General features: G+C 37.7%; 1 protein-coding gene across 37 annotated transcripts in view; it reads left to right on the top strand.

Annotated features, from left to right (window-relative positions):
- The window catches only part of LOC141406934 (histone demethylase UTY), a 212305-nt gene that overhangs the window by 23000 nt on the left and 162528 nt on the right, over positions 1-26777 (top strand). For all 37 annotated transcript variants that reach the window (XM_074030498.1, XM_074030508.1, XM_074030502.1 and 34 more), the window contains one exon: positions 14699-14748. In XM_074030498.1, the coding sequence (XP_073886599.1) occupies positions 14699-14748 (50 nt within the window). The remainder of the gene's footprint in view (positions 1-14698; positions 14749-26777) is intronic.

Below are 26777 nucleotides of genomic sequence, written 5' to 3'. Positions count from 1 at the left end.
CTTTGAAGAGAGCAGTGGATCTCCCAACACGGAGGTTGAGATCTGAGAAGGGACAGACTCCCTGCTCAAGTGGGTCCCTGACCCCTGAGTAGCCTAACTGGGAGACATCCCCCACTAGGGGCAGTCTGACACCCCACACCTCACAGGGTGGAGTACACCCCTGAGAGGAAGCTTCCAAAGCAAGAATCAGACAGGTACACTCGCTGTTCAGAATTATTCTATCTTCTGCAGCCTCTGCTGCTGATACCCAGGCAAACAGGGTCTGGAGTGGACCTCAAGCAATCTCCAACAGACCTACAGCTGAGGGTCCTGACTGTTCGAAGGAAAACTATCAAACAGGAAGGACACCTACACCAAAACCCCATCAGTACATCACCATCATCAAAGACCAGAGGCAGATAAAACCACAAAGATGGGGAAAAAGCAGGGCAGAAAAGCTGAAAATTCAAAAAATAAGAGCGCATCTCCCCCGGCAAAGGAGCGCAGCTCATCGCCAGCAACGGATCAAAGCTGGACGGAGAATGACTTTGACGAGATGAGAGAAGAAGGCTTCAGTCCATCAAATTTCTCAGAGCTAAAGGAGGAATTACGTACCCAGCGCAAAGAAACGAAAAATCTTGAAAAAAAAGTGGAAGAATTGATGGCTAGAGTAATTAATGCAGAGAAGGTCATAAACGAAATGACAGAGATGAAAACCATGACACGAGAAATACGTGACAAATGCACAAGCTTCAGTAACCGACTCGATCAACTGGAAGAAAGAGTATCTGCGATTGAGGATCAAATGAATGAAATGAAGCGAGAAGAGAAACCAAAAGAAAAAAGCAGAAAAAGAAATGAACAAAGCCTGCAAGAAGTATGGGATTATGTAAAAAGACCAAATCTACGTCTGATTGGGGTGCCTGAAAGTGAGGGGGAAAGTGGAACCAAGTTGGAAAACACTCTTCAGGATATCATCCAGGAGAACTTCCCCAACCCAGTAGGGCAGGCCAACATTCAAATCCAGGAAATACAGAGAACGCCACAAAGATACTCCTCGAGAAGAGCAACTCCAAGACACATAATTGCCAGATTCACCAAAGTTGAAATGAAGGAAAAAATCTTAAGGGCAGCCAGAGAGAAAGGTCGGGTTACCCACAAAGGGAAGCCCATCAGACTAACAGCAGATCTCTCGGCAGAAACTCTGCAAGCCAGAAGAGAGTGGGGGCCAATATTCAACATTCTTAAAGAAAAGAATTTTAAACCCAGAATTTCATATCCAGCCACTTATGAATCACAGTTTCATAATTGAAGGAGAAATAAAATCCTTTACAGATAAGCAAATGCTTAGAGATTTTGTCACCACTAGGCCTGCCTTACAAGAGACCCTGAAGGAAGCACTAAACATGGAAAGGAACGACCGGTACCAGCCATTGCAAAAACATGCCAAAATGTAAAGACCATCAAGGCTAGGAAGAAACTGCATCAACTAACGAGCAAAATAACCAGTTAATATCATAATGGCAGGATCAAGTTCACACATAACAATCTTAACCTTAAATGTAAATGGACTAAATGCTCCAATTAAAAGACACAGGCTGGCAAACTGGATAAAGAGTCAAGACCCATCAGTCTGCTGTATTCAGGAGACCCATGTCACAGGCAGAGACATACATAGGCTCAAAATAAAGGGATGGAGGAAGATTTACCAAGCAAATGGAGAACAAAAAAAAGCGGGGGTTGCAATACTAGTCTCTGATAAAACAGACTTTAAACCATCAAAGATCAAAAGAGACAAAGAAGGCCATTACATAATGGTAAAGGGATCAATTCAACAGGAAGAGCTAACTATCTTAAATATATATGCACCCAATACAGGAGCACCCAGATTCATAAAACAAGTCCTGAGAGACTTACAAAGAGACTTAGACTCCCATACAATAATAATGGGAGACTTCAACACTCCACTATCAACATTAGACAGATCAACGAGACACAAAGTTAACAAGGATATCCAGGAATTGAACTCATCTCTGCAGCAAGCAGACCTAATAGACATCTATAGAATTCTCCACCCCAAATCAACAGAATATATATTCTTCTCAGCACCACATCGTACTTACTCAAAAATCGACCACGTAATTGGAAGTAAAGCACTCCTCAGCAAATGTACAAGAACAGAAATTATAACAAACTGTCTCTCAGACCACAGTGCAATCAAACTAGAACTCAGGACTAAGAAACTCAATCAAAACCACTCAACTACATGGAAACTGAACAACCTGCTCCTGAATGACGACTGGGTACATAACGAAATGAAGGCAGAAATAAAGATGTTCTTTGAAACCAATGAGTACAAAGATACAACATACCAGAATCTCTGGGACACATTTAAAGCAGTGTGTAGAGGGAAATTTATAGCACTAAATGCCCACAAGAGAAAGCAGGAAAGATCTAAAATTGACACTCTAACATCGCAATTAAAAGAACTAGAGAAGCAAGAGCAAACACATTCAAAAGCTAGCGGAAGGCAAGAAATAACTAAGATCAAAGCAGAACTGAAGGAGATAGAGACACAAAAAACTCTCCAAAAAATCAATGAATCCAGGAGTTGGTTTTTTGAAAAGATCAACAAAATTGACAGACCACTAGCAAGACTAATAAAGAAGAAAAGAGAGAAGAATCAAATCGACGCAATTAAAAATGATAAAGGGGATATCACCACCGACCCCACAGAAATACAAACTACCATCAGAGAATACTATAAACACCTCTACGCAAATAAACTGGAAAATCTAGAAGAAATGGATAATTTCCTGGACACTTACACTCTTCCAAGACTAAACCAGGAAGAAGTTGAATCCCTGAATAGACCAATAGCAGGCTCTGAAATTGAGGCAATAATTAATAGCCTACCAACCAAAAAAAGTCCAGGACCAGATGGATTCACAGCTGAATTCTACCAGAGGTACAAGGAGGAGTTGGTACCATTCCTTCTGAAACTATTCCAATCAATAGCAAAAGAGGGAATCCTCCCTAACTCATTTTATGAGGCCAACATCATCCTGATACCAAAGCCTGGCAGAGACACAACAAAAAAAGAGAATTTTAGACCAATATCCCTGATGAACATCGATGCAAAAATCCTCAATAAAATACTGGCAAACCGGATTCAGCAACATATCAAAAAGCTTATCCACCATGATCAAGTGGGCTTCATCCCTGGGATGCAAGGCTGGTTCAACATTCGCAAATCAATAAACATAATCCAGCATATAAACAGAACCAAAGACAAGAACCACATGATTATCTCAATAGATGCAGAAAAGGCTTTTGACAAAATTCAACAGCCCTTCATGCTAAAAACGCTCAATAAATTCGGTATTGATGGAACGTACCTCAAAATAATAAGAGCTATTTATGACAAACCCACAGCCAATATAATACTGAATGGGCAAAAACTGGAAAAATTCCCTTTGAAAACTGGCACAAGACAGGGATGCCCTCTCTCACCACTCCTATTCAACATAGTGTTGGAAGTTCTGGCTAGGGCAATCAGGCAAGAGAAAGAAATCAAGGGTATTCCGTTAGGAAAAGAAGAAGTCAAATTGTCCCTGTTTGCAGATGACATGATTGTATATTTAGAAAACCCCATTGTCTCAGCCCAAAATCTCCTTAAGCTGATAAGCAACTTCAGCAAAGTCTCAGGATACAAAATTAATGTGCAAAAATTACAAGCATTCTTATACACCAGTAACAGACAAACAGAGAGCCAAATCATGAATGAACTTCCATTCACAATTGCTTCAAAGAGAATAAAATACCTAGGAATCCAACTTACAAGGGATTTAAAGGACCTCTTCAAGGAGAACTACAAACCACTGCTCAGTGAAATAAAAGAGGACACAAACAAATGGAAGAACATACCATGCTCATGGATAGGAAGAATCAATATCGTGAAAATGGCCATACTGCCCAAGGTAGTTTATAGATTCAATGCCATCCCCATCAAGCTACCAATGAGTTTCTTCACAGAATTGGAAAAAACTGCTTTAAAGTTCATATGGAACCAAAAAACACCCCGCATCTCCAAGACAATCCTAAGTCAAAAGAACAAAGCTGGAGGCATCACGCTACCTGACTTCAAACTATACTACAAAGCTACAGTAACCAAAACAGCATGGTACTGGTACCAAAACAGAGATATAGACCAATGGAACAGAGCAGAGTCCTCAGAAATAATACCACACATCTACAGCCATCTGATCTTTGACAAACCTAAGAGAAACAAGAAATGGGGAAAGGATTCCCTATTTAATAAATGGTGCTGGGAAAATTGGCTAGCCATAAGTAGAAAGCCGAAACTGGATCCTTTCCTTACTCCTTATACGAAAATTAATTCAAGATGGATTAGAGACTTAAATGTTAGACCTAATACCATAAAAATCCTAGAGGAAAACCTAGGTAGTACCATTCAGGACATAGGTATGGGCAAAGACTTCATGTCTAAAACACCAAAAGCAACGGCAGCAAAAGCCAAAATTGACAAATGGGATCTAATTAAACTAAAGAGCTTCTGCACAGCAAAAGAAACTACCATCAGAGTGAACAGGCAACCTACAGAATGGGAGAACATTTTTGCAATCTAATCATCTGACAAAGGGCTAATATCCAGAACCTACAAAGAACTCAAACAAATTTACAAGAAAAAAACAAACAACCCCATCAAAAAGTGGGCAAAGGATATGAACAGACATTTCTCAAAAGAAGACATTCATACAGCCAACAGACACATGAAAAAATGCTCATCATCACTGGCCATCAGAGAAATGCAAATCAAAACCACAATGAGATACCATCTCACACCAGTTAGAATGGCGATCATTAAAAAGTCAGGAAACAACAGGTGCTGGAGAGGATGTGGAAAAATAGGAACACTTTTACACTGTTGGTGGGATTGTAAACTAGTTTAACCATTATGGAAAACAGTATGGCGATTCCTCAAGGATCTAGAACTAGATGTACCATATGACCCAGCCATCCCATTACTGGGTATATACCCAAAGGATTATAAATTATGCTGCTATAAAGACACATGCACACGTATGTTTATTGCAGCACTATTCACAATAGCAAAGACTTGGAATCAACCCAAATGTCCATCAGTGACAGACTGGATTAAGAAAATGTGGCACATATACACCATGGAATACTATGCAGCCATCAAAAAGGATGAGTTTGTGTCCTTTGTAGGGACATGGATGCAGCTGGAATCCATCATTCTTAGCAAACTATCACAAGAACAGAAAACCAAACACCGCATGTTCTCACTCATAGGTGGGAACTGAACAGTGAGATCACTTGGACTCAGGAAGGGGAACATCACACACCGGGGCCTATCATGGGGAGGGGGGAGGGGGGAGGGATTGCATTGGGAGTTATACCTGATGTAAATGACGAGTTGATGGGTGCAGCACAGCAACATGGCACAAGTATACATATGTAACAAACCTGCACGTTATGCACATGTACCCTACAACTTAAAGTATAATAATAAATAAATTTAAAAAAAAAATTTTTTTTTAAGTTTTTCCCTGTTTTCCTTTTTCTCTTTGAGAGTTCTGACTAGGATAGCTCATTTCATTTAGTTGTCATGTCTCCTTATGATCTTCTTGTCTGTTGCAACTTTCTCAGGCTTTCCTTACTTTTGATGATGCTAGTAGTTTTGAGGAGTATTGGTCAGTTATTTTGTAGAATGTCCCTGAACTGGGATCATGTGATGTTTTTCTCATGATTAAACTAAGGTTATCATTTTTTTTTAGGAGGAAAGTTATAAGGATAAAGTGCATTTTTATCACATCATATCAGAGATACATACTGTCAACATGACTTAACAATGTTAATGTTATTTACTGGCTGAGGCACTGTTTGTTAGGTTTCTCCAGTGTAAAGTTACTCTTTTTGCTTCTTTCTATATCATATTGTTTGGAAGGAAGTCACTATCAATAGCCCACACTCAAGGGAGTACTTTTTTGCAGGTATAGACAAGCCAATCTTGGGGGTTCATTTGGATTATGTTGAATTTATTAATTATTTTAGGAAAGATGTTCATCTTATCTATCTGTAGTAATTCTTTTGATTCATGTAAATAAAATGACTTTTCATTTGTTTTGTGCTGTAATTTCTTGTTTTGACAGTTTCAACATACAGATCCTGCATTTTTTATTAAATATATTATTATACTGAGATGTAAATATTTAAATTTTTGGTGTCAAATTTTTGTGTCTAGTTGTTTATTGTTAGTACTATAAGAAGTAACATTTGAGTTTTAAAATTGACTTTTAATCATAAGAGCTTACTAAATTCATGGTAGTTCTAGGCATAGAGTTTATAGATTCCTTGAAATTTTGTTTTCTTCAACTACTTATGAATGATTGAATATTCTTTAGCTTTGAAAAACTTAATACCCCCGCATAAATAAAACTGATTTTTAGAAACAGACTTTAGGACAACATACTTCTTACAATTAGTGTCTCTGAGTAGGCTCTTATATGTACCAAGTACTAGAAATTTGTGAGGAAATAAGATGAGGGAGAGAATGGACAATTCAAATGATGGTCATGTTAGAACACTTCTGTGGGGAGTGAGATGGCCTTCTAGTGATCTAGTTTGTAGTGTGTGAAGAGGATAATAGAGGTGGTTTGAAAAAAATAGGTGTGCACATATAATAGTCAAAACCAGGTTTAAGTGGACATTTTTCAGATTAAGAAATACAAGAATAGCAGATGTTGGTAGATCAGTATGTGTATGTCCTGAGTCATTGTATTCCTAAATTCTATCTGGGATATAGATGCCATTTGGAACCTTTTTTCTTTGTTCTGGTTCTCCTGTTTTCTTTATCACATATCTTCTTCGTTGGTATATAATTTTTTATTTTTCATTATATTTTAGAGTCAGGTTCTTGCTCTGTCTTCCAGGTGGTGGTGCACTGGCTCAATGTCGCCTCAGTGCAACCTCTGTCTTTGTGGCTGAAGCCATTTTTCCACCTCAGCTGCCCAGGTAGCTGGAACTACAGGTTCAAGTCACCACGCCTGGCTAATTTTTGTGTTTTTTCCAGAGACAGAGTTTCATTACCCAAGGCTGGCCTTAAACTCTTGAACTTGAGTAATCCATACTGCCTTTTTCTCAGAGTGCTGGGATTATAGGTGTAAGCCTCGTATGTCCAGCCAGTGTATAATATTTTCTAGACGAGCACATTCTTTAGTACCTTCTTAAGGAAAGATTCGTGAGAAATAATGTTTTGAGACTTCACATATATGTTTGTGTGAAATATCTTTCTTTTACCCTTGCAACTGTAAATTAATAATCTGAATATTTAAATCTAGGATGGAAATAGTTTTTTTTTTTTTTTCATAATTTTGGAAGTTATTTTCCATTTTCTTGGTGTTGGAATTGCTGGTATGGAGTCTGAGGTTCTTTAATAACAATTTTTTTCATGTGACCTGTTGTTCAGTGCCTTACCCCTGGAAGTCTTTGTCCTTATGTTGTAAATAGAGGAGTAAGTGGTCTTTTTGGGGTTGCTAAGGATTGTTCCATTACGGCTGTGGACATTATACTTGATGAGGCAAATGAAATTAAAGGGTTTGTTTTACTCAAAGGTTCTAGAAGAGGCAGGCCTGGCACACCACACAAGGGGTAATCTAGGTGGTACTCACAGAAAGTGGCCTTACCCAGCACATCAGGAGCTGAGAGAATGTGGAACCCCTTTATTAGGGGTCAGGACAGAATACTGAAGCAAAAGACTAGAGAGAATTTTACTGATGTGTTTGAATGTTTCTAGATCATAATCAGGGAAAGGCAAGAAAGTCGACTTGGCAGGGACTAGTCTTGTCCTATTGATGTACCTGATCATTTGGGTTAGACAGTCACAGGCGGTGGGGATATTGAAGACTTAGGAAAATACTAATTTTCTAAAAACTGGGAATATAGAACTATAGTTCCGAAGTTTCAAATTGATATGTTTTAGAATAGGCCTATTTTAGTCTATTATGTGTCGTTGTGAATCAGCATCTCATGTCCTTCATGTTGGAAATGTTTTGATGATAATTTAGAAAATCTGTTATTCTTACCCTTACTCTGAAATTTTATTATTCATGTCCTTTAGGTATGTGATAGTCTATGACTATGGATAGTCGTTCTGATCTTTGAATTTTCCCATCCCTTCCAGAGAGAGATTTTTACTTATTCCAGAAAAAATGATTTTTCTTTTTTTTAAAAGTTTAATGTTAAAATGTATATAACACAATTTGCCATTTAAATCACTTTTAAGTGTTAAATTTCTTTAGCAGTAAGTACATCATAGCCATCACCACTCTTCCAAAAGTTTTTTTTTTTTTGTCATACCAAACAAAACTCTCTAACCATTCAGCTATAAATTCGTATTCACCACATCCAGCCCTTGTTTGCCTATATTACACCTTGATCTGTATGAACATATCTTTCCGTGGTAAGTTATAAGTGGAATAATGCATTATTGTTCCTTTTGTGTCTGGATTCTTTTACCTGTCATGTGTTTAATTTAGTCATTCATATAATATGTATTAGAATTTCATTTGTTTTTAAGGCTTATTAATATTTCTTTGTATGTATGTACCACTTTTTTGTTTATCCATTGGTGTTTGTGGACTCTTAATTTGTTTCCACCTTTCGGGTAGTGTGAATAATGCTGCAATAAATCATTGACATAGATCCTTGTTTCTTTTCTTTCTTTTTTTTTTTTTTTTTTTTTTTTTTGAGACAGAGTGTCACTTTGACACCCAGGCTGGAATGAAGTCGTGTGATCTGACTCACTGCAACCTCCACCACCTGGGTTCAGGTGATTCTCCTGCCTCAGCCTCTTGAGTAGCTGAGATTACAGGTGTCTGCCTCCATTCCTGGCTAATTTTGTATTTTTGGTAGAGATGGGGTTTTGCAATGTTGTCTAGGCTGGTCTCAAACTCCTGGTCTCAGGTGATCTGTGCACCTTGGCCTTCAAAAGTGCCAGGATTATAGACGTGAACCAACATGCCCGACCTGTTTGGTTTCTTTAAAACAGTTTACAATGTATATATTTCTTTGGTTAAAATGTTATTTTATTGGTCACTACTCTTTCTTCCTTTCTTCAGCTAGGTCCTTACAATCACTAGTCTACTTTCTGTCTCTGTGGATTGCCTGTTATTGATATTTCATATAAATAAAATCATATTGTATGTGTCAGCTGTTTTTACTCAGCAGAATATTTGCAAGTTTCATTCATGTTGCAGCATGTATCACTACTTTGTTCCTTTTTATTACTGAATATTTTATTGTACTTGTATGCCACAATTTACTGTTCATCTTGGATGAATGCTTTCTTTTTTTTTTTTTTCTACCTTTTGGCTGTTCAGAATGTGCTATGAAAATTAGTATACAGACATCTATTTGAGTCCCCACTTTTAATTGTTTTTTGTTGTTGTTACCTAGGCTGGAGTGCAGTGACGTGATCATGGCTTACAGCAGCCTCTGCCTCCTGGGTTCAAGCGATTTTCTCACCTCAGCCTCCTGAGTAGCTGGGCTTACTGGCAACCACCAGCACACCCAACCAATTTTTGTCTTTTTTTTTTTTTTTTTGGTAGAGATAGGGTTTCGCCATGTTGGCCAGGCTGGTCTCGAACTCCTGACCTCAGGTGATCCAGCCACCTCGGCCTCCCAAAGTGTTGGGATTACAGGCGTGAGCCACTGTGCCCGGCCTTCAGTTCTTTTGACAAGTTAGCTGGCAGTGGAATTGCTATTTTTATTACTGAAAAAACAGTAATTTTTGTAAGAAAACCTGTTTTCCACAGATGCTGTACCCATTATTACTATCCTGCCATTAAAGGAGGAGATTTCCAGTTTTTTGCCAACACTTGTTTTTTACTATTTCCCCACACCTCCTGTTGTAACCATTACAGTGTGAAGCGATAGTCTCATAGTGGTTTTGATTTGCATTATTTCCCTGGTGACTAATGCTGTTGAGTATCTTTTCAGGTGCTCATTGGCCATTTATGTATCTTCTTTGGATAGATGTCTGTTCAGATTCTTTATGTATTTTTTAGTTGAGCTACTTGTCTTTTTGTTACTGAGTTCTAGGAGTTTTTTGTATATTCTCGATAATAAATCATGATTAAACATGATTTGCAAATATTTTCTTCCATCATATAGGTTTTCATTTCATTTTATTGACAAGGAGCTTTGCGTAGAGGTTTCTAATTTAGATCAAGTTCAGTTTATCTGTTGTTGCTTATGCTTTTGATGCCCTCTCTGTTGCCATGTTCGTGAACATGAAGAATCTTTAGATTTTCTCCCAGATTTCTTTGGTTTTACTTCTTATATTTAATAAATAATTGATTACATTTAGTATATTAATGTGAGTTGGGGGACCAGCCTCATTCTTTTGCATGAGAAAATTGAACTGCCCATTCAAAAGTGGACTAAGCATTCTGTGAAAAAATCAATTGATCATACATGTAAACATTATTTTCAGGTTCTCAGCTCTATTCTACCATTGTCTCTATTTCTGTCCTTATGTTAGCTTTACTGTTTTCATTACAGTAGCTTTGTAGAAAGTTTTGATATTGGGAAATGTGAGTCATTGGAGTTTATTGCTCCTCAAGTTGTTTTAGCTACTTGCAGTTGCTTAGTGCTCTAGCAGTGCATTGGTCCCAAAGTGACCTCCCTCTCTGGAGCAATGCCTTTGCGTGATCTCCAGGCAGTCCCCTGTGTTAGTCTGAGGGCCCTTGAAGGGTTTAGGAGCTTTGTTGTGGCTAGCATCCACATCTCTTTTTTCATTCACATTTGGAGAAATTTCATACCTATCTTTAAGTACATTTTACAACTGGTTCTGTCTCCATTACTTGTGGAGTGTAATGATACTTAGTTCTGTGATTAATAACCCACAAATCCATGAGGCTGCATTCTTTCGTTGCCTTAGTTTATTTTTTCTTGTTAGCTTAGCTTGAGTAGTTTTTTATCTTTCCGTATTCTAGTTTAATGATGTTTCTGTGTGCATTGTGCTGCTGAGGCTATTAGCTGAGCTCTTTATTTTGACTATTTCATTTATAAGTTCTAAAGTTTACATTGGTTTGCCTTTTGTAGCTTCTGTTTCTTTACTGTGACTTTCTCATTTTTCCTTTTTTTATTGCTCTTTGAAGCACTTTTATTCCAGTTTAAAATTTGTTATCATATACTCAAACATTTCTCCCATCTTTTTCATTCAGTGTGATTTACTTCTTTTTCTTTTTCTTTTTCTTTTCTTTTCTTTTTTTTTTTTTTTTTGATATGGTGAATGATTTTTGACTGGATCTTGAAAGGTTTTATGTTATGCTATCAGACAGAGTCTCACTCTGTTGCCCAGCAGTAGTGCTATCTCGGCTCACTGCAACCTCTGCCTTGTGGGTTCAAGTGATTCTCATGCCTCAGCCTCTCAAGTAGCTGGAACTACAGGTATGTGTCACCATACTTCGCTAAGTTTTATAGTTTTAGTAGAGATGGGGTTTCACTCTGTTGGCCAGGCTGGTCTCGAACCCCTGACCTTCAGTGATCCACCTACCTCGGCCTCCGAAAGTACTAGGATTACAGGTGTGAGCCACTGCACCTGGCTGGTGGATCTTATATTAATCTGCAGTAAATGGTATTGCTGTTTCTTACTGCCAGGTGAATGTTAAAATTCAGATTCTTCACTGAGTTAGGCTTTTTGTTAATGCTGAACTGAAATGAGAGTTTTGGCTTCCCACATGGTTTCCATTATTCTTCCAGGCTTCCGTATTACTGGCCAGTGGTTAAAATCCTGACTTCCACCTGGGTGCTCTGACTCCCCTAGCACGTGCAGGCAACTTGTTTCTGCCATGTGAGTGTGAAATCTAGGCTACTTTCAGCGGAGGACATGTGAGCCTCATTACTAGCCATCAGATAAATTCTTTTCTTGCTCCCTTATTGGCATCCTCTCACATTAACACAATAGGTAGCCTGATACATGATAGATGTCTGTGCTTTCTCCTTGACCTTTGTGTGTAGAGTAGGTGGTTTGAGGGAACTCTTTTTCTGTACTGTTTGCAGTGGACAGATTACATTCTCAGTTTTCTGTCTTGCTGGATTGCCTTTTTCCTTGGTCCTTTGGTTACTGAGAGTAGCTCCACCCTGCCTGCCTTCATTCTTTTTGGTGCTTCCAGAATGGTGGCTTCTTCAGTTTCAAATGTGGGATAGCAGGGAAATAGATAACCTGTAACATGGTGGGAATTTACCACTGTGGTATTCTTCAGGCTTTCTGTTCCTTTTTCTGTTCTTTTTTTCCCAATAATTGTTACTTGTAGTGTTTATGCTGAACAGTGTCCCACATTTCTCATTTGTGCGACACTTCTTGAGGTCTATCTCCCAGGACTTTTCTAACCCTGGAGATTTCTTTCCTTGTTTCTCTCTGTAAAACTTCTAGCCAGTCTGCCGTTTAGATACTTGCTCTTTTGGAGCTACTAGATGCTTATCTGTAAAAATCTGCATGTTTTCTATGATATTCTTGGGCTTGAACATCCCCAAATGCTTTCTGAATAAATTCACACTAGAAGAGAAACTACTGTATTCCATGATCTTAAGCCTACTTTTTCCACTAGAGTTGAACCTTTGCTTTTCAAGGTCTGGAGCCTGAGATAATGGCCACCAATCTTGAAATGATCCCTGTGCTTTAGGAGCAGGCACTGGGTAGGAGCTATGGTCTTTAGTCTGCTTGCTTCTTTTACATGGAATCTACCCAGAGTTATTTAGATCAAGGGCTGTTGGGCATCAGTACTTTCCTGGTCTACTGCACCTGGATTAGAGTTTCCAGTTAGCCACTGTGGGCATGGGAGAGCAAAGCAGCTTCTTGTCTTGTCATTTGCCCTTGTTTTTTTTGTTTTGTTTTGTTTTGTTTTCCAGACAGAGTTTCACTCTGTCATCCAGGCTGGAGCGCAGTGGCACGATCTTGGCTCCCTGCAATCTCTGCCTCCCACATTCAGGTGATTCTCCTGCCTCAACCTCCCAAGTAGCTGGGACTACAGGCACATGCCATCACGCCTGGCTAACTTTTTGTATTTTTAGTAGAGACGGGGTTTCACTGTGTGAATCAGGATGGTCTCCATCTCCTGACGTTGTGATCCACCTGCCTCAGCCCCTCAAAGTGTTGGGATTACAGGCGTGAGCCACTGTGCCTGTCCCCACTTGTTTTTAATATAGTTTCTGCAATACTGAGCTGAGTGGGGGAAATTTTGGTAGCTTACATCTATTGAGAAGTTAGCCTAGCCCTAAAACAGGAGCAAGAGAGAACGCTATATTTTGGTGGGTCTGGTGGTCCTATCTTACTGAGCTGGGGTAGAGTAGGAATGGTGTAAGAAAGAATTAGTTCAGGCTAAAATAAGATAGATTTTCACTGTTTTTGCCGAGAACTTGATATATTTTCTTATGTAAAATTTTCTCCATTTTGAATAGTGCCCTTAAGACAGCTGTAGAGAGACTTTAAGTTTGCTTTTCTTGAGAAAGTGTCTACGAATCTTTTCTTTTCAGGCTACTTTTTTGGATGTCACTTTTTTGCACTTTTTTGTTTTGAAAGTAAATATTTCAGTAATATAAATGTAGCCTATATCGTGAGATGATTCTCATATATGCTACTGTCTGTTGAGCATTAAATTTGGTTTTTTAAAAATTCTCTCTTGTCATTTTATGAGTGTTTGAAAAAAGCAAGTTTTCCTCGATAGGCTTACCCCCACACCTTAACTTTTTGTGGTTAAATTCAGTGAAAGCATTTCAGCTAACATTTACATCTTTATTGTAAAAATCTCTGAAATTTGTAAAAATGTTTGTTCAAGACAGAATCCTCTGCCTATTACAGTATGTTCAGTCTGTCCCTTTTGGCATTCTGCTGTTTTCAGTTTATTTTTTCTTTTTCATTTTTTTCAATTTATTTTTGACTTTTGGGTGATATTTATTGCAATAGTTTATCCTAAAAGCTTGTCCCCAGCAATGTAATCATTGCTTAGCTGTTTTTCAGAGATTCTGAGTTGATTGGATAAAGTGATGGGTTTTCCTAGTTTTGTCATTGTTAATGTTTCCACTAATTCTAATGTGCTTATATGACTTATTTTTTATGTTTTTATTTTGTGATTTTATTTTTGTGCGTTTTTTTAGTTAGTCGGTAACAACTGCTTTATATGATTTGAGTACCCTTTTTGCCTTTAGGTAGGTTTTAGGGCATAGGGCATCCTAACTTGGAATTAAACTATAGATCATAGTAGTCTACTGATTGTGTAAAGGGAAGCATCACAAAGAGTTATTTTCTGCCTTAGGTGACTGAATTTTTATCTTTGTAGAAAGTGAATTGCATGTTAAGAAAAATTAGAAAACTTTATCGTAGTGGGGAATACCTTTAGAAGATTGCCATTACTTTTAGTCCCTGAAGGAGGTCAAATTGATTCAAGTAATTGCTAAGATATTATGTTTGTTCGAGTGCATGGGTAACGTTTGATCATGGTTTTATATACCTGGTTAAATTAGTAAGCCATCAAATTTAGGTTATTTGATTTTTATTGTTTGTTAATGGATGGGCATGTTGGGCAGCTTATATTAAAATATCTATTTAATGTCTTACAGTGGATTTTTAAATGGGATGTGATTTGGCTAATAATTATGTTTTCTTTTCCAGCATTATCTGCATATCAGAGATATTACAGTTTACAGTCTGACTACTGGAAGGTTGGTACAAATTTTCAATGACAGTTTTGATTTCCTTTATGGCAGATCATACTCAAAATACATTTATCTTGTCATAGGATGTAACCCATGATATTACTCTTAGTTGAAACTGCCATGAGGGAGGGTTAGCCATAGATAATATAATGTGGGTAAAGGGAAAGTCCTGTTTTAGTCACAGACTTTGAAAGGCCATGTGTTGATTCCTAATACAAATGAAATTATTTCTGGCTTTCATGAATTACTTGAGTGGGAAAGAAATGTAATTAAAAATGAAAGCTACTTAGTACAAAACATATATTGATATGCAATTTATTTTGATTTTTTTTTTTTGGTAAAACATTATGGACATATAATGCATATAGCTTAGAATTCACTCATTGAAAGTGTACAATTCAGTAGTTGTTAATGTATTCATAGAGTTGTCCAACCATCACAACAATTAATTTTGAAATATTTTCATGATATTAAAATAAAACACCATACTGTTCTGTCTCTCTCCCTTCTGTTTCTATATATTTGCCTATTCTGGACAAATTTTGATGGAATCCATCAAAACTTAAGTCTTTGATGCTTCAAAGAATTTTATCAAAACCGAAAAGACAACTCAAAAGATAAGAAAACATCTGCAAATCATGTAAGGATTAAATAACTAATACATATATTTTAAAACTCTTGCAACTCAGATAACAGAAGAAAAGTAATCAGAATAGACATTTGTCAGAAATAAGCATATCCAAAGGCCAATAAACGAAAAGATGTTCAAACATTAGTCATAAGGACAATAAGAATCGAAACTACAGACCACTTCATATTTTCTAGGATGATAAAAATTTTTTAAAGACAGCAAGTGTTGGCTAGGATGTAGAGAAACAGATCTTTAAATGTTGAGGTAGGAATGTAAAATGGTGTGACTACTCTAGAAAACAACCTAGCAGCTCTTCACAAAGTTACTATCTTATCAAACAATTCCACTCCTAGGTATATAATAAAAGAAAATAAAACTACATGTTCAAACAAAAGCAAGGCTACAGATGTTCACTGCAGCATTATACGTAAAAGCCACAAAGCAGAAACAAGCAAGTGTCCATGCAACAAATGATGGGAAAAAAATATTTTGACTGTATGTTTAGTGAAAACGTCAAAATGTACAAATACAATGTTTTCTTTTGTTGCTTCTACATTTACTGCTGACTAACTAGTTTAAATATATCTGTTAAATAAATCCAACGTCATACATGTTTATCAGTGTTTTCTTTTAGAGTTTTATAATTATAGCTTTTACATTTTGGTATTTGATTATTTGAATTAATTTTGATATGAGCAGGGAACTTCCTGTTCTACTATTTTGTTGATTTTTCTTAATTTCAGCCTTTTTTTTCCTCCTTGGGAAATTGTATATATTTCTGTGTAAAAAAATGTATGTTTGTTTTTCTGATGGTATCCTGTAGGTCCCATATGCACTCTTTACTTTTACTTTTTTTTTTTTTTCCATCTAACTGGCTAATTTCATTTTTGTTTCCAGACACCAGCTTGAAACAACTACCAGCTAATTTCAGATGACCTTGTTGTATACCAGCCTGCTGATTCTTATTCATATTTGTGTCAGCTATTGAGGCTGTTAATGTTCTATTTTGTTACTGTGTTCTTCATTCAGGTCTAGGGTTTTTTTTTTTTTTTTTTTTTGATGGTTTCTATTTCTTTATTAAAGCTCTCATTTTATTCATTCATTGTTTTCTCGATTTCTTTTACTTATCTGTCTTATGTTTCATCTCATTCAGCTTCTTTAAGGTGATTATTTCAAATTCTTTTCCGTGTAGTTTACTTCTTTGTACTTGGTCACTGGAGCTTTATTAATTGGTTTTGCTGGTGTCATTTTGGCTGTATGTGTATTCAAAGAGCAAATACCTCTTCCAGTCTTTACAGACCTCCTCTCTGGACCCTGGATTCCCAGTCGGGAATCACTGACTGGGATAGGAGTCAGGTCAGACAGCTGCTGCTGGATATATAGTAGAGTCTGTGGTTGGGACACCTATTACTAGGGTCTGAGGCAGGTGTTTCTAAGGGTTTTTAGACAGGATGGCTTTTAGGATGTTGGTCAGTATGGCTGGTAGGTGGAGCTGCATTGCAGTGCTGCTTTAAAATGTGCAATGTGACAGAGTAGTAGGCCTATCTCAAGGGCACATACTGGACAGAGTTTTGCCTTACTAGGAAACCACTGATTAGGCAAAACCCTATCCTGGCTAGTAAGGTCTGTAGCCAAGTTACAGAGCAGTTTCAGAGTCTTTGTGGTACTGGGGTTCACAGTCCATTACCCAAGGCATGGTGTGGGATCTGTGTCCCTGGGTATAGTGCCTGGATCGTTGCTATTCAGTGTTATTATGATTGAGGCTGCAGGGTGATAGGCCTATAGCTGGGGACCTTGTTGGCAAAACTGCCACCTGGGCACAGGCCTGCTTTTGCCAAACAATTCTTAGTGTCAGAGTTTTGTTGTCTTCTACCTGGAGTTCAAAGCTCCCACAAAGCCACTGTCGCTTGTGAATCATTGCCAAGTTATCGCTACTATGGGGTATATGAACAGAGGACCGTCTGTTACCACTGTTTTCTGATCTTGTACTTTTTCTGCACAGAATTTAACCAAGCTTTTTAAGATATATTGGTTGTTTTTCATCACTTTTACTCATTGTCTTCGTTTTTTCAAAGTAAACTTTATTTTTTATTGACAATTCCAGCTTTGCAAGATTATTTCAAAGATACCACAGTGTGCCTATACATAATCCCCTGTTGATAACATCTTATGTTAATCTGGTACATGTGTTATTAAAGTTTATTATGCAATCTTGATGTGGTAGCATTAAGTAAAGTTCATTCTTTATTCAGATTTCCAGAGTTTTTACCTAATTTTTTTTTTTTGGATCCCATCCTGAGTATAACATTATTACTTCTCATGTCTTCTTTTAGGCTCCTTTTGGCTATGACAGTTCCTCAGACTTACCATAAATTTTAAAGGTTTTCATCATTGTCGGCAAGCTAACACAAGAAGAGAAAACCAAACTCCGTATGTTCTCACTCATAAGTGGTAGTTGAACAATGAGAACGCATGGACACAGGGAGGGGAATGTCACATGCTGGGGTCTGTTAGGGAACTGACGGGTTGGGTAGGGGAAGGGTAGCAGCACGAGAAATACCTAATGTAGAAGATGGGTTGATGGGTGCAGCGATCCTCCATGGCACATGTGTATCTGTGTAATAGACCTGCACATTCTGCACATGTATCCCAGAACTTAAAGTGTAATAGTTAAAAAAATAATTTTTTTTAGTTTTTCTTTTTTCTGGACTGTTAAGTTCTATTTTAGATACATACCTGTCATTATCGCAGTGCTACTATGTCTTAATTAGTGTTCCTTGTAGTAAGTTTTCAGATTGGTTAGTATGATTTTTTTCAGCTTGGTTCCTTTTTTGCAAAGTTATTTTGGCTCCTCTAGGTACCTTGTATTTTCCACAGGATCAGTTTTGTGTTTGTGCCAAAAGCCACCAGGAATTATGATATGTAGTTCAAATTTAAGAGTAGGATCATCTTAACAGTATTACATGGTACATTCCATGAACACTTATAGTGAAATGATATCAACAGAGGACATCTTTCTTTCTTCCTTCCTTCCTTCCTTCCTTCCTTCCTTCCTTCCTTCCTTCCTTCCTTCCTTCCTTCCTTCTTTCTTTCTTTCTTTCTTTCTTTCTTTTCTTTCTTTCTTTCTTTGTTTTTATTTATCTCACACTTAACCCAGGCTGTTGTTGAGCTTCTGGGCTCAAGCAATCCACCCTCCTTGACCTTCCAAAGTAGATTATAGGAGTGAGCCACTATATCCAGCCCTCTTGTTACTTATTTGGAACTTTTAACATTTATATCAAAATGTTTTTTAATTGTCAGTGTATAAGTATTATAATTTTGTTACAGTTGAAATAACAAATTTACACTAATTTCTAGGTATTTTATTTTTTAACTGTCAGGCTCAGGGTACATGTGCAGGTTTGTTATATAGGTAAGCTGAGTGTCATAGGGGTTTGGTGTAGAGATTATATTGTCACCCAAGTAATATGCATAGTACCTAATAGGTAATTTTTGATCCTCCCACCGTCTACCCTCAAGGACGCTCAGGTGCCTTGTTAGTAATATGTATTTGGTTTTCTGCTGCTGCACTAGTTCACTTAGTGCAGCAACAGAATAATGGCCGCCTGCTCCATCCATGTTTCTGCAGAGGACATCATCTCATTCCTTTTTATGGCTGCATAGTATATACCATGGTGTATATTTATACAATTCATTTCCAATGGATTACAGAAATGAGTTTTTATAAAATTGAAAATTCCCTCATGTTAAAAACCCTTAACAAAGGAGGCATTGACAGAACCTACCTCAAAATAATAACAGCCATTGTGATAAACTCATAGCCAACATCACATCGAATGGGCAAAAGCTGAAACCATTTCCCTTGGAAAAAACCGGAACAAGGATGCCCTGCCTGTCACCACCACTGATCAACACGGGACTGGAAGTTCTATCCAGACCAGTCGGGTAGAGAAAGACATAAAGAGCATCCAGATAGGAAGAGAGGAAGTCAAACTATCTGTGTTTGCAGATGATAATATTTTATTAAATTTTTACTCATATCTATTTTTTTTTAAACATGCTTTGGGTTTAGTTTTTTTTTTTTTTTTGAAGAGCAGCTTACTTGTAGGATTTAATTCTTAGCAATGGAATTTATACCTGTAATTTGCCCTCTGAGCATTCTTGTAGCTGCCTTCTATCAGTTTTGTGAAGATGTATTTTTAGTTCTTATGTAGTATTTACTGATTTGTTTGACTCATTGGAAATTTAGACACACAAATTTACAAACGTGTTTAATTTCCACAATTTGTGAATTTTCTGTTTTATTACTCAATATATTCTGTCGTCACAAGAGATACTTTGTATGAATATATTATTTTAAAAACTTTTTAAAACTGTTAAGTCTTGTTTTATGGCTTATCATAGGGACTGTTCAAAAGCTGGGGTTTTTTCCTTTTTTTTTTTTTTTTTTTTTTTGAGGCAGACTCTTGCTCTGTTGCCAGGCTGGAGAGCAGAGGCAGATCTCGGCTCACTGCAGTCTCTGCCTCCTAGGTTCAAGGGATTCTCCTACCTCAGCCTCCCAAGTAGCTGCGACTACAGGTGTGCACCACTATATCCAGCTAATTCTTTGTATTTTAGTAGAGCGGGATTGCACTGTGTTGGCCAAGATGGTCTTGATCTCCTGACCTTGTGAACTGCATGCCTTGGCCTCCCAAAGTGCTGAGATTACAGGTGTGAGCCACCACTCCTGGTCCAAGAGCTGTTTTTTTGTGCTTGAGAAGAATGTATATCCTGCTAATGGTAATGAAGTGTCATAGATTTTTGTTAGGTATAGTTGGTTCAAAATGTTGTCTTAATGTATTCTTCATACTTTTTTTTTGCCTAGTTGTTCCATCCGTTAGTGAAAATGGACTAATTTTTGGAAAGAGTTTGTGAAGGATTAGTACTAATGCTTTTTTAAATTATTTGTACAAATTTATGGGGTTCATGTGCAATTTTGTTGCGTGCATAGATTGCACAGTGATCAAGTTAGGGCATTTAACATGTTATCCATCACCCAAATAATGTACGTTTCACCTATTAACTGATTTCTCATCATCCATCTCCCTTCCACAACCTCATACTTCCCAGACATTGTCTATGAATCCATTTGGTCCTGCGTTTTTCTTTGTTGGGAGACGTTGTAATTACTGACTGATTTCACTACTTTTATTTGTCTCTTCAGGTTTTCTGCCTGTTCCTGATTCTGTCTTGGCAGTTTGTATGTTCACAGGAATTTATCCTTTCTCTAGGTTTTCAAGTTTTTGAATATATAGTTGTTCATAATAGTCTTTGATGATGCCTCTTCCTGATTCTATCTTGGTAGGTTGTACGTTCACAGGAATTTATCCTTTCTCTAGCTTTTCAAGTTTATGAGTATCTAGTTGTTTATAATAGTCTCTGATGATGTTTTGTATTTCTGTGATACCAATTATAGTGTTCCCTTTTTCATTTCTTGTTTTATTTATTCTGGTCTCTCCCTTACTTTTTTGGTAGTTTAACTACTGGTTTGTCACTCTTTTTTACCCTTTAGAAGAAGGCACTTTTTGTTTTGGTGATTCTTTCTTGGCCAGGCTGGTCTCAAACTCCTGACCTCAAGTGGTCCACCCACCTTGGCCTCCCAAAGTGCTGAGATTATAGGTGTGAGCCACCACGCCTGGCCAAGAAAATTAGTTTAAGAGCTAATACACACCTACAAACACAATTCTAGTCATGCATTTTTCTAGTCTATATTCCATTTAATGTAATTAGTTTTTCTAGTCTATATTCCATTTAATGCTCCTGTGGTCTTTTTCCTTCTGCTAGTTTTGGGTTTGAGTGTGCTCTTGCTTTTCTGGTTTCTTGAGTTGCATCATTAGATTAATAATTTGTAGTATTTATACATTTTAAAGATGGACATTTAGTGCTGTAAACTTTACTGTTAACACTGCTTTTGTTGTGTCTCACTTCTCACTGCTTTTGGTTTATTGTATTTCTTTTTTTTCTGTTTCAAAAAATTTGACTTTCATATAAATATCTGTGTTGACCCAGTGATCATATGTCGTAGTAAAACTCCAGCCAAGGAAGACAAAGAGACCTTTGGAGACCAAAGACAACTTTATTTAATTTGGGCACCTGAGCCAATAGCAGACTCACACACAAAATGGCTACTGACCCTGACAAAGAATGCAGGCTTGCATTACATGTCATTTGAGGCAGGAAAACGAGGCAGGGTACCGGTTTCAGACAAAGACATAAATTAATTAACCCTGTGGTAGTTCTGAGAAAGCTTACAATTTAGTTATCTTGACCAGTCAACCTCGAAGCTGGACAGAGCTGGGGTAATGGAAAACAGGAATTACAGAAACATGCAGGGGTCTGGAGGCAGGCGATAAGCTTGGAAGGTTGAGATAAGTAAGCTTGCAGCTGCAACTTGTTAGCAATGCTGGGAGGGACTACTTAAATTTGTTAGCCTATGTATAACTTCTAAGTAACCTGTACTTAATGTTAACTATTTCCTATGTTATGTTTATTATTTTTGGCTTTATTATTTATTTTATTTTATTTTCCTTTCACATTCTCCCCTTTAAAAGCTTTCTTTTAAAATAAACTATTATTAGAAAGCTTTTACCTTTTTCCTGATGATGCACATGATGCTAGGATAGTAGGACAGAGTCAAAGGCCTGTCAAAAGGCAATTCATCTGTTTGCATGGGGAGTTGCTTTGCCAGTGTATCTGCTTTTAGCGTCACTTACCTTCTGTGTGGGAGCAGATTGGCTCCCTGGCTTAAATTTTTCTCAGCCTTTGCTGTCCTCCCTGTGGCTGTGCCTGTCTTCTTAGATTGTTTCCATCTTTCAGAGAATCTTCCCCGTCACTGACTAACCAGCCATCCACCTAGGGGGCATGAATTTTGGCCTCATCTCTAGAGAGAAGCACGAGTAAGCCAGCCAGGAGGTGAACTTAACTATTTTCTGTGGCGCCATTTGCCTGTGCCTAAGTAGAATTCAGATTATACTTCAACAAGTTATTTTTATAAGTGATGTTTAAGGCCTAACTCTTCTATCCCATACCTATACATTTGTGTTTTATAATCCATATGGGAGGTAAAGAGGGTGAGACATGGGAAAGGAAACTACTTTAGAAACAACCTACGTTAGTTTCATAATTCTCCACCTTCTCATGAGATGAGCTTTCTTCTGTGGGTAATGGCTGATACTTATTTAGTGCCATTATTTGGGAGGTGGTGTGTCTAGCCACTACTACTTCTGTAGTGAACTGTATGTTCCTAAACAGGAGACGCAGTAAACAAGGGAGTATTGGACAGCTGCCTAATAGAAGTACTACACTTCCTGTGAGAGTCTTGAATCCTCCAAAAGATGAAAACCATCCACTAAAAAGATTGTCTGAGGTCCAACCTTTCCAAGTTTGGATTGGAACATGAGCTAACTTTCTCACTTTGATGCAGTGATTTCCGTAACTGCCTACCTGTTGTCATCAATTTCTTTTTTTTTTTTTTAAATTATTATTATACTTTAAGTTCTAGGGTACATGTGCATAACGTGCAGGTTTGTTACATATGTATACTTGTGCCATGTTGCTGTGCTGCACCCATCAACTCGTCAGCACCCATCATCTCGTCATTAACATCAGGTATAACTCCCAATGCAATCCCTCCCCTCTCCCCCGTCCCCATGATAGGCCCCAGTGTGTGATGTTCCCCTTCCCGAGTCCAAGTGATCTCATTGTTCAGTTCCCACCTATGAGTGAGAACATGCCGTGTTTGGTTTTCTGTTCTTGTGATAGTTTGCTAAGAATGATGGTTTCCAGCTGCATCCATGTCCCTACAAAGGACACGAACTCATCCTTTTTTATAGCTGCATAGTATTCTATGGTGTATATGTGCCACATTTTCTTAATCCAGTCTGTCACTGATGGACATTTGGGTTGATTCCAAGTCTTTGCTATTGTGAATGGTGCCGCCATAAACATATGTGTGCATCTGTCTTTATAGCAGCATGATTTGTAATCCTTTGGGTATATACCCAGCAATGGGATGGCTGGGTCATATGGTACATCTAGTTCTAGATCCTTGAGGAATCGCCATACTGTTTTCCATAATGGTTGAACTAGTTTACAATCCCACCAACAGTGTAAAAGTGTTCCTATTTCTCCACATCCTCTCCAGCACCTGTTGTTTCCTGACTTTTTAATGATTGCCATTCTAACTGGTGTGAGATGGTATCTCATTGTGGTTTTGATTTGCATTTCTCTGATGGCCAGTGATGATGAGCATTTTTTCATGTGTCTGTTGGCTGTATGAATGTCTTCTTTTGAGAAATGTCTGTTCATATCCTTTGCCCACTTTTTGATGGGGTTGTTTGTTTTTTTCTTGTAAATTTGTTTGAGTTCCTTGTAGGTTCTGGGTATTAGCCCTTTGTCAGATGAGTAGATTGAAAAAATGTTCTCCCATTCTGTAGGTTGCCTGTTCACTCTGATGGTAGTTTCTTTTGCTGTGCAGAAGCTCTTTAGTTTAATTAGATCCCATTTGTCAATTTTGGCTTTTGCTGCTGTTGCTTTTGGTGTTTTAGACATGAAGTCCTTGCCCATGCCTATGTCCTGAATGGTACTACCTAGGTTTTCTTCTAGGGTTTTTATGGTATTAGGTCTAACATTTAAGTCTCTAATCCATCTTGAATTAATTTTCGTATAAGGAGTAAGGAAAGGATCCAGTTTCAGCTTTCTACTTATGGCTAGCCAATTTTCCCAGCACCATTTATTAAATAGGGAATCCTTTCCCCATTTCTTGTTTCTCTTAGGTTTGTCAAAGATCAGATGGCTGTAGATGTGTGGTATTATTTCTGAGGACTCTGCTCTGTTCCATTGGTCTATATCTCTGTTTTGGTACCAGTACCATGCTGTTTTGGTTACTGTAGCTTTGTAGTATAGTTTGAAGTCAGGTAGCGTGATGCCTCCAGCTTTGTTCTTTTGACTTAGGATTGTCTTGGCAATGCGGGGTCTTTTTTGGTTCCATATGAACTTTAAAGCAGTTTTTTCCAATTCTGTGAAGAAAGTCATTGGTAGCTTGATGGGGATGGCATTGAATCTATAAATTACCTTGGGCAGTATGGCCATTTTCACGATATTGATTCTTCCTATCCGTGAGCATGGTATGTTCTTCCATTTGTTTGTGTCCTCTTTTATTTCACTGAGCAGTGGTTTGTAGTTCTCCTTGAAGAGGTCCTTTACATCCCTTGTAAGTTGGATTCCTAGGTATTTTATTCTCTTTGAAGCAATTGTGAATGGAAGTTCATTCGTGATTTGGCTCTCTGTTTGTCTGTTACTGGTGTATACGAATGCTTGTGATTTTTGCACATTAATTTTGTATCTTGAGACTTTCCTGAAGTTGCTTATCAGCTTACGGAGATTTGGGGCTGAGACAATGGGGTTTTCTAAATATACAATCATGTCATCTGCAAACAGGGACAATTTGACTTCTTCTTTTCCTAACTGAATACCCTTGATTTCTTTCTCTTGCCTGATTGCCCTAGCCAGAACTTCCAACACTATGTTGAATAGGAGTGGTGAGAGAGGGCATCCCTGTCTTGTGCCAGTTTTCAAAGGGAATTTTTCCAGTTTTTGCCCATTCAGTATGATATTGACTGTGGGTTTTTCATAAATAGCTCTTACTATTTTGAGGTACGTTCCATCAATACCGAATTTATTGAGCGTTTTTAGCATGAAGAGCTGTTGAATTTTGTCAAAAGCCTTTTCTGCATCTATTGAGATAATCATGTGGTTCTTGTCTTTGGTTCTATTTATATGCTGGATTATGTTTATTGATTTGCGAATGTTGAACCAGTCTTGCATCCCAGGGATAAAGCCCACTTGATCATGGTGGATAAGCTTTTTGATGTGCTGCTGAATCCGGTTTGCCAATATTTTATTGAGGATTTTTGCATCGATGTTCATCAGGGATATTGGTCTAAAATTCTCTTTTTTTGTTGTGTCTCTGCCAGGCTTTGGTATCAGGATGATGTTGGCCTCATAAAATGAGTTAGGGAGGATTCCCTCTTTTTCTATTGATTGAAATAGTTTCAGAAGGAATGGTACCAGCTCCTCCTTGTACCTCTGGTAGAATTCAGCTGTGAATCCATCTGGTCCTGGACTTTTTTTGGTTGGTAGGCTATTAATTATTGCCTCAATTTCAGAGCCTGCTATTGGTCTATTCAGGGATTCAACTTCTTCCTGGTTTAGTCTTGGAAGAGTGTATGTGTCCAGGAAATTATCCATTTCTTCTAGATTTTCTAGTTTATTTGTGTGGAGGTGTTTATAGTATTCTCTGATGGTAGTTTGTATTTCTGTGGGGTCGGTGGTGATATCCCCTTTATCATTTTTAATTGCGTCGATTTGATTCTTCTCTCTTTTCTTCTTTATTAGTCTTGCTAGCGGTCTGTCAATTTTGTTGATCTTTTCAAAAAACCAACTCCTGGATTCACTGATTTTTTGGAGGGTTTTTTGTGTCTCTATCTCCTTCAGTTCTGCTTTGATCTTAGTTATTTCTTGCCTTCTGCTAGCTTTTGAATGTGTTTGCTCTTGCTTCTCTAGTTCTTTTAATTGTGATGTTAGAGTGTCAATTTTAGATCTTTCGTGCTTTCTCTTGTGGGCATTTAGTACTATAAATTTCCCTCTACACACTGCTTTAAATGTGTCCCAGAGATTCTGGTGTGTTGTATGTTTTTTCTCATTGGTTTCAAAGATGTTGTCATCAATTTCTAAACAACAGTTAGTCTAGTTAAATTTACTGCAGATGCAGATAATCTAATGCCAGTCTGTTTTGATAAATTACATTTCTCATTCTGTGTAGATTGTACAGCCAATAAATCTAAAGCTTTAGATGTTTCATTAGTTATAATTTCTAATAATGCATGTAACGTAATGATGCGATTAATCATGTAGATGGGAGTACAGTATCCCTATAATCCATCTTGCACCCAGATGGCCGGGCCATAATTATTTATTATTCTCTCTGCAATCTGTGTCTTTCAAGTCCCCTATTTCTATATCTTTCTTTAAGTCTGCTGCTCCTTTGTTTTTACTTCTAGGCTCATCATAAATAGGAATACCCTAAAGCTTCTACTTGCTTCAAGAGTAACAGGAAGAACAATGGTTTAATAACACCTAATGCACAAGCTCCTGTCCATTTTTCTGGCAACCGCCAGTAGGCTCACTGATCACAGATCAAGTAGAGGCGTGCAGGTGCTTACCATGTTGATGCTTACCATGTTTTGTGCTTTTGGTTGATCCCAAGAGTGATTTCAAGAAGAGAACCTAGAAAATGGTTTAAAACAAGTGGCCTTCAGTTATTTTTACCCGTTTTATTTTCTCTCTACCATAGTTTTTCATATAG

This window comes from Macaca fascicularis, chromosome Y, assembly GCF_037993035.2.
Source record: "Macaca fascicularis isolate 582-1 chromosome Y, T2T-MFA8v1.1".
NCBI classification, from domain to species: domain Eukaryota; kingdom Metazoa; phylum Chordata; class Mammalia; order Primates; family Cercopithecidae; genus Macaca; species Macaca fascicularis.
This window is presented reverse-complemented; position numbering and strand designations above follow the sequence as displayed.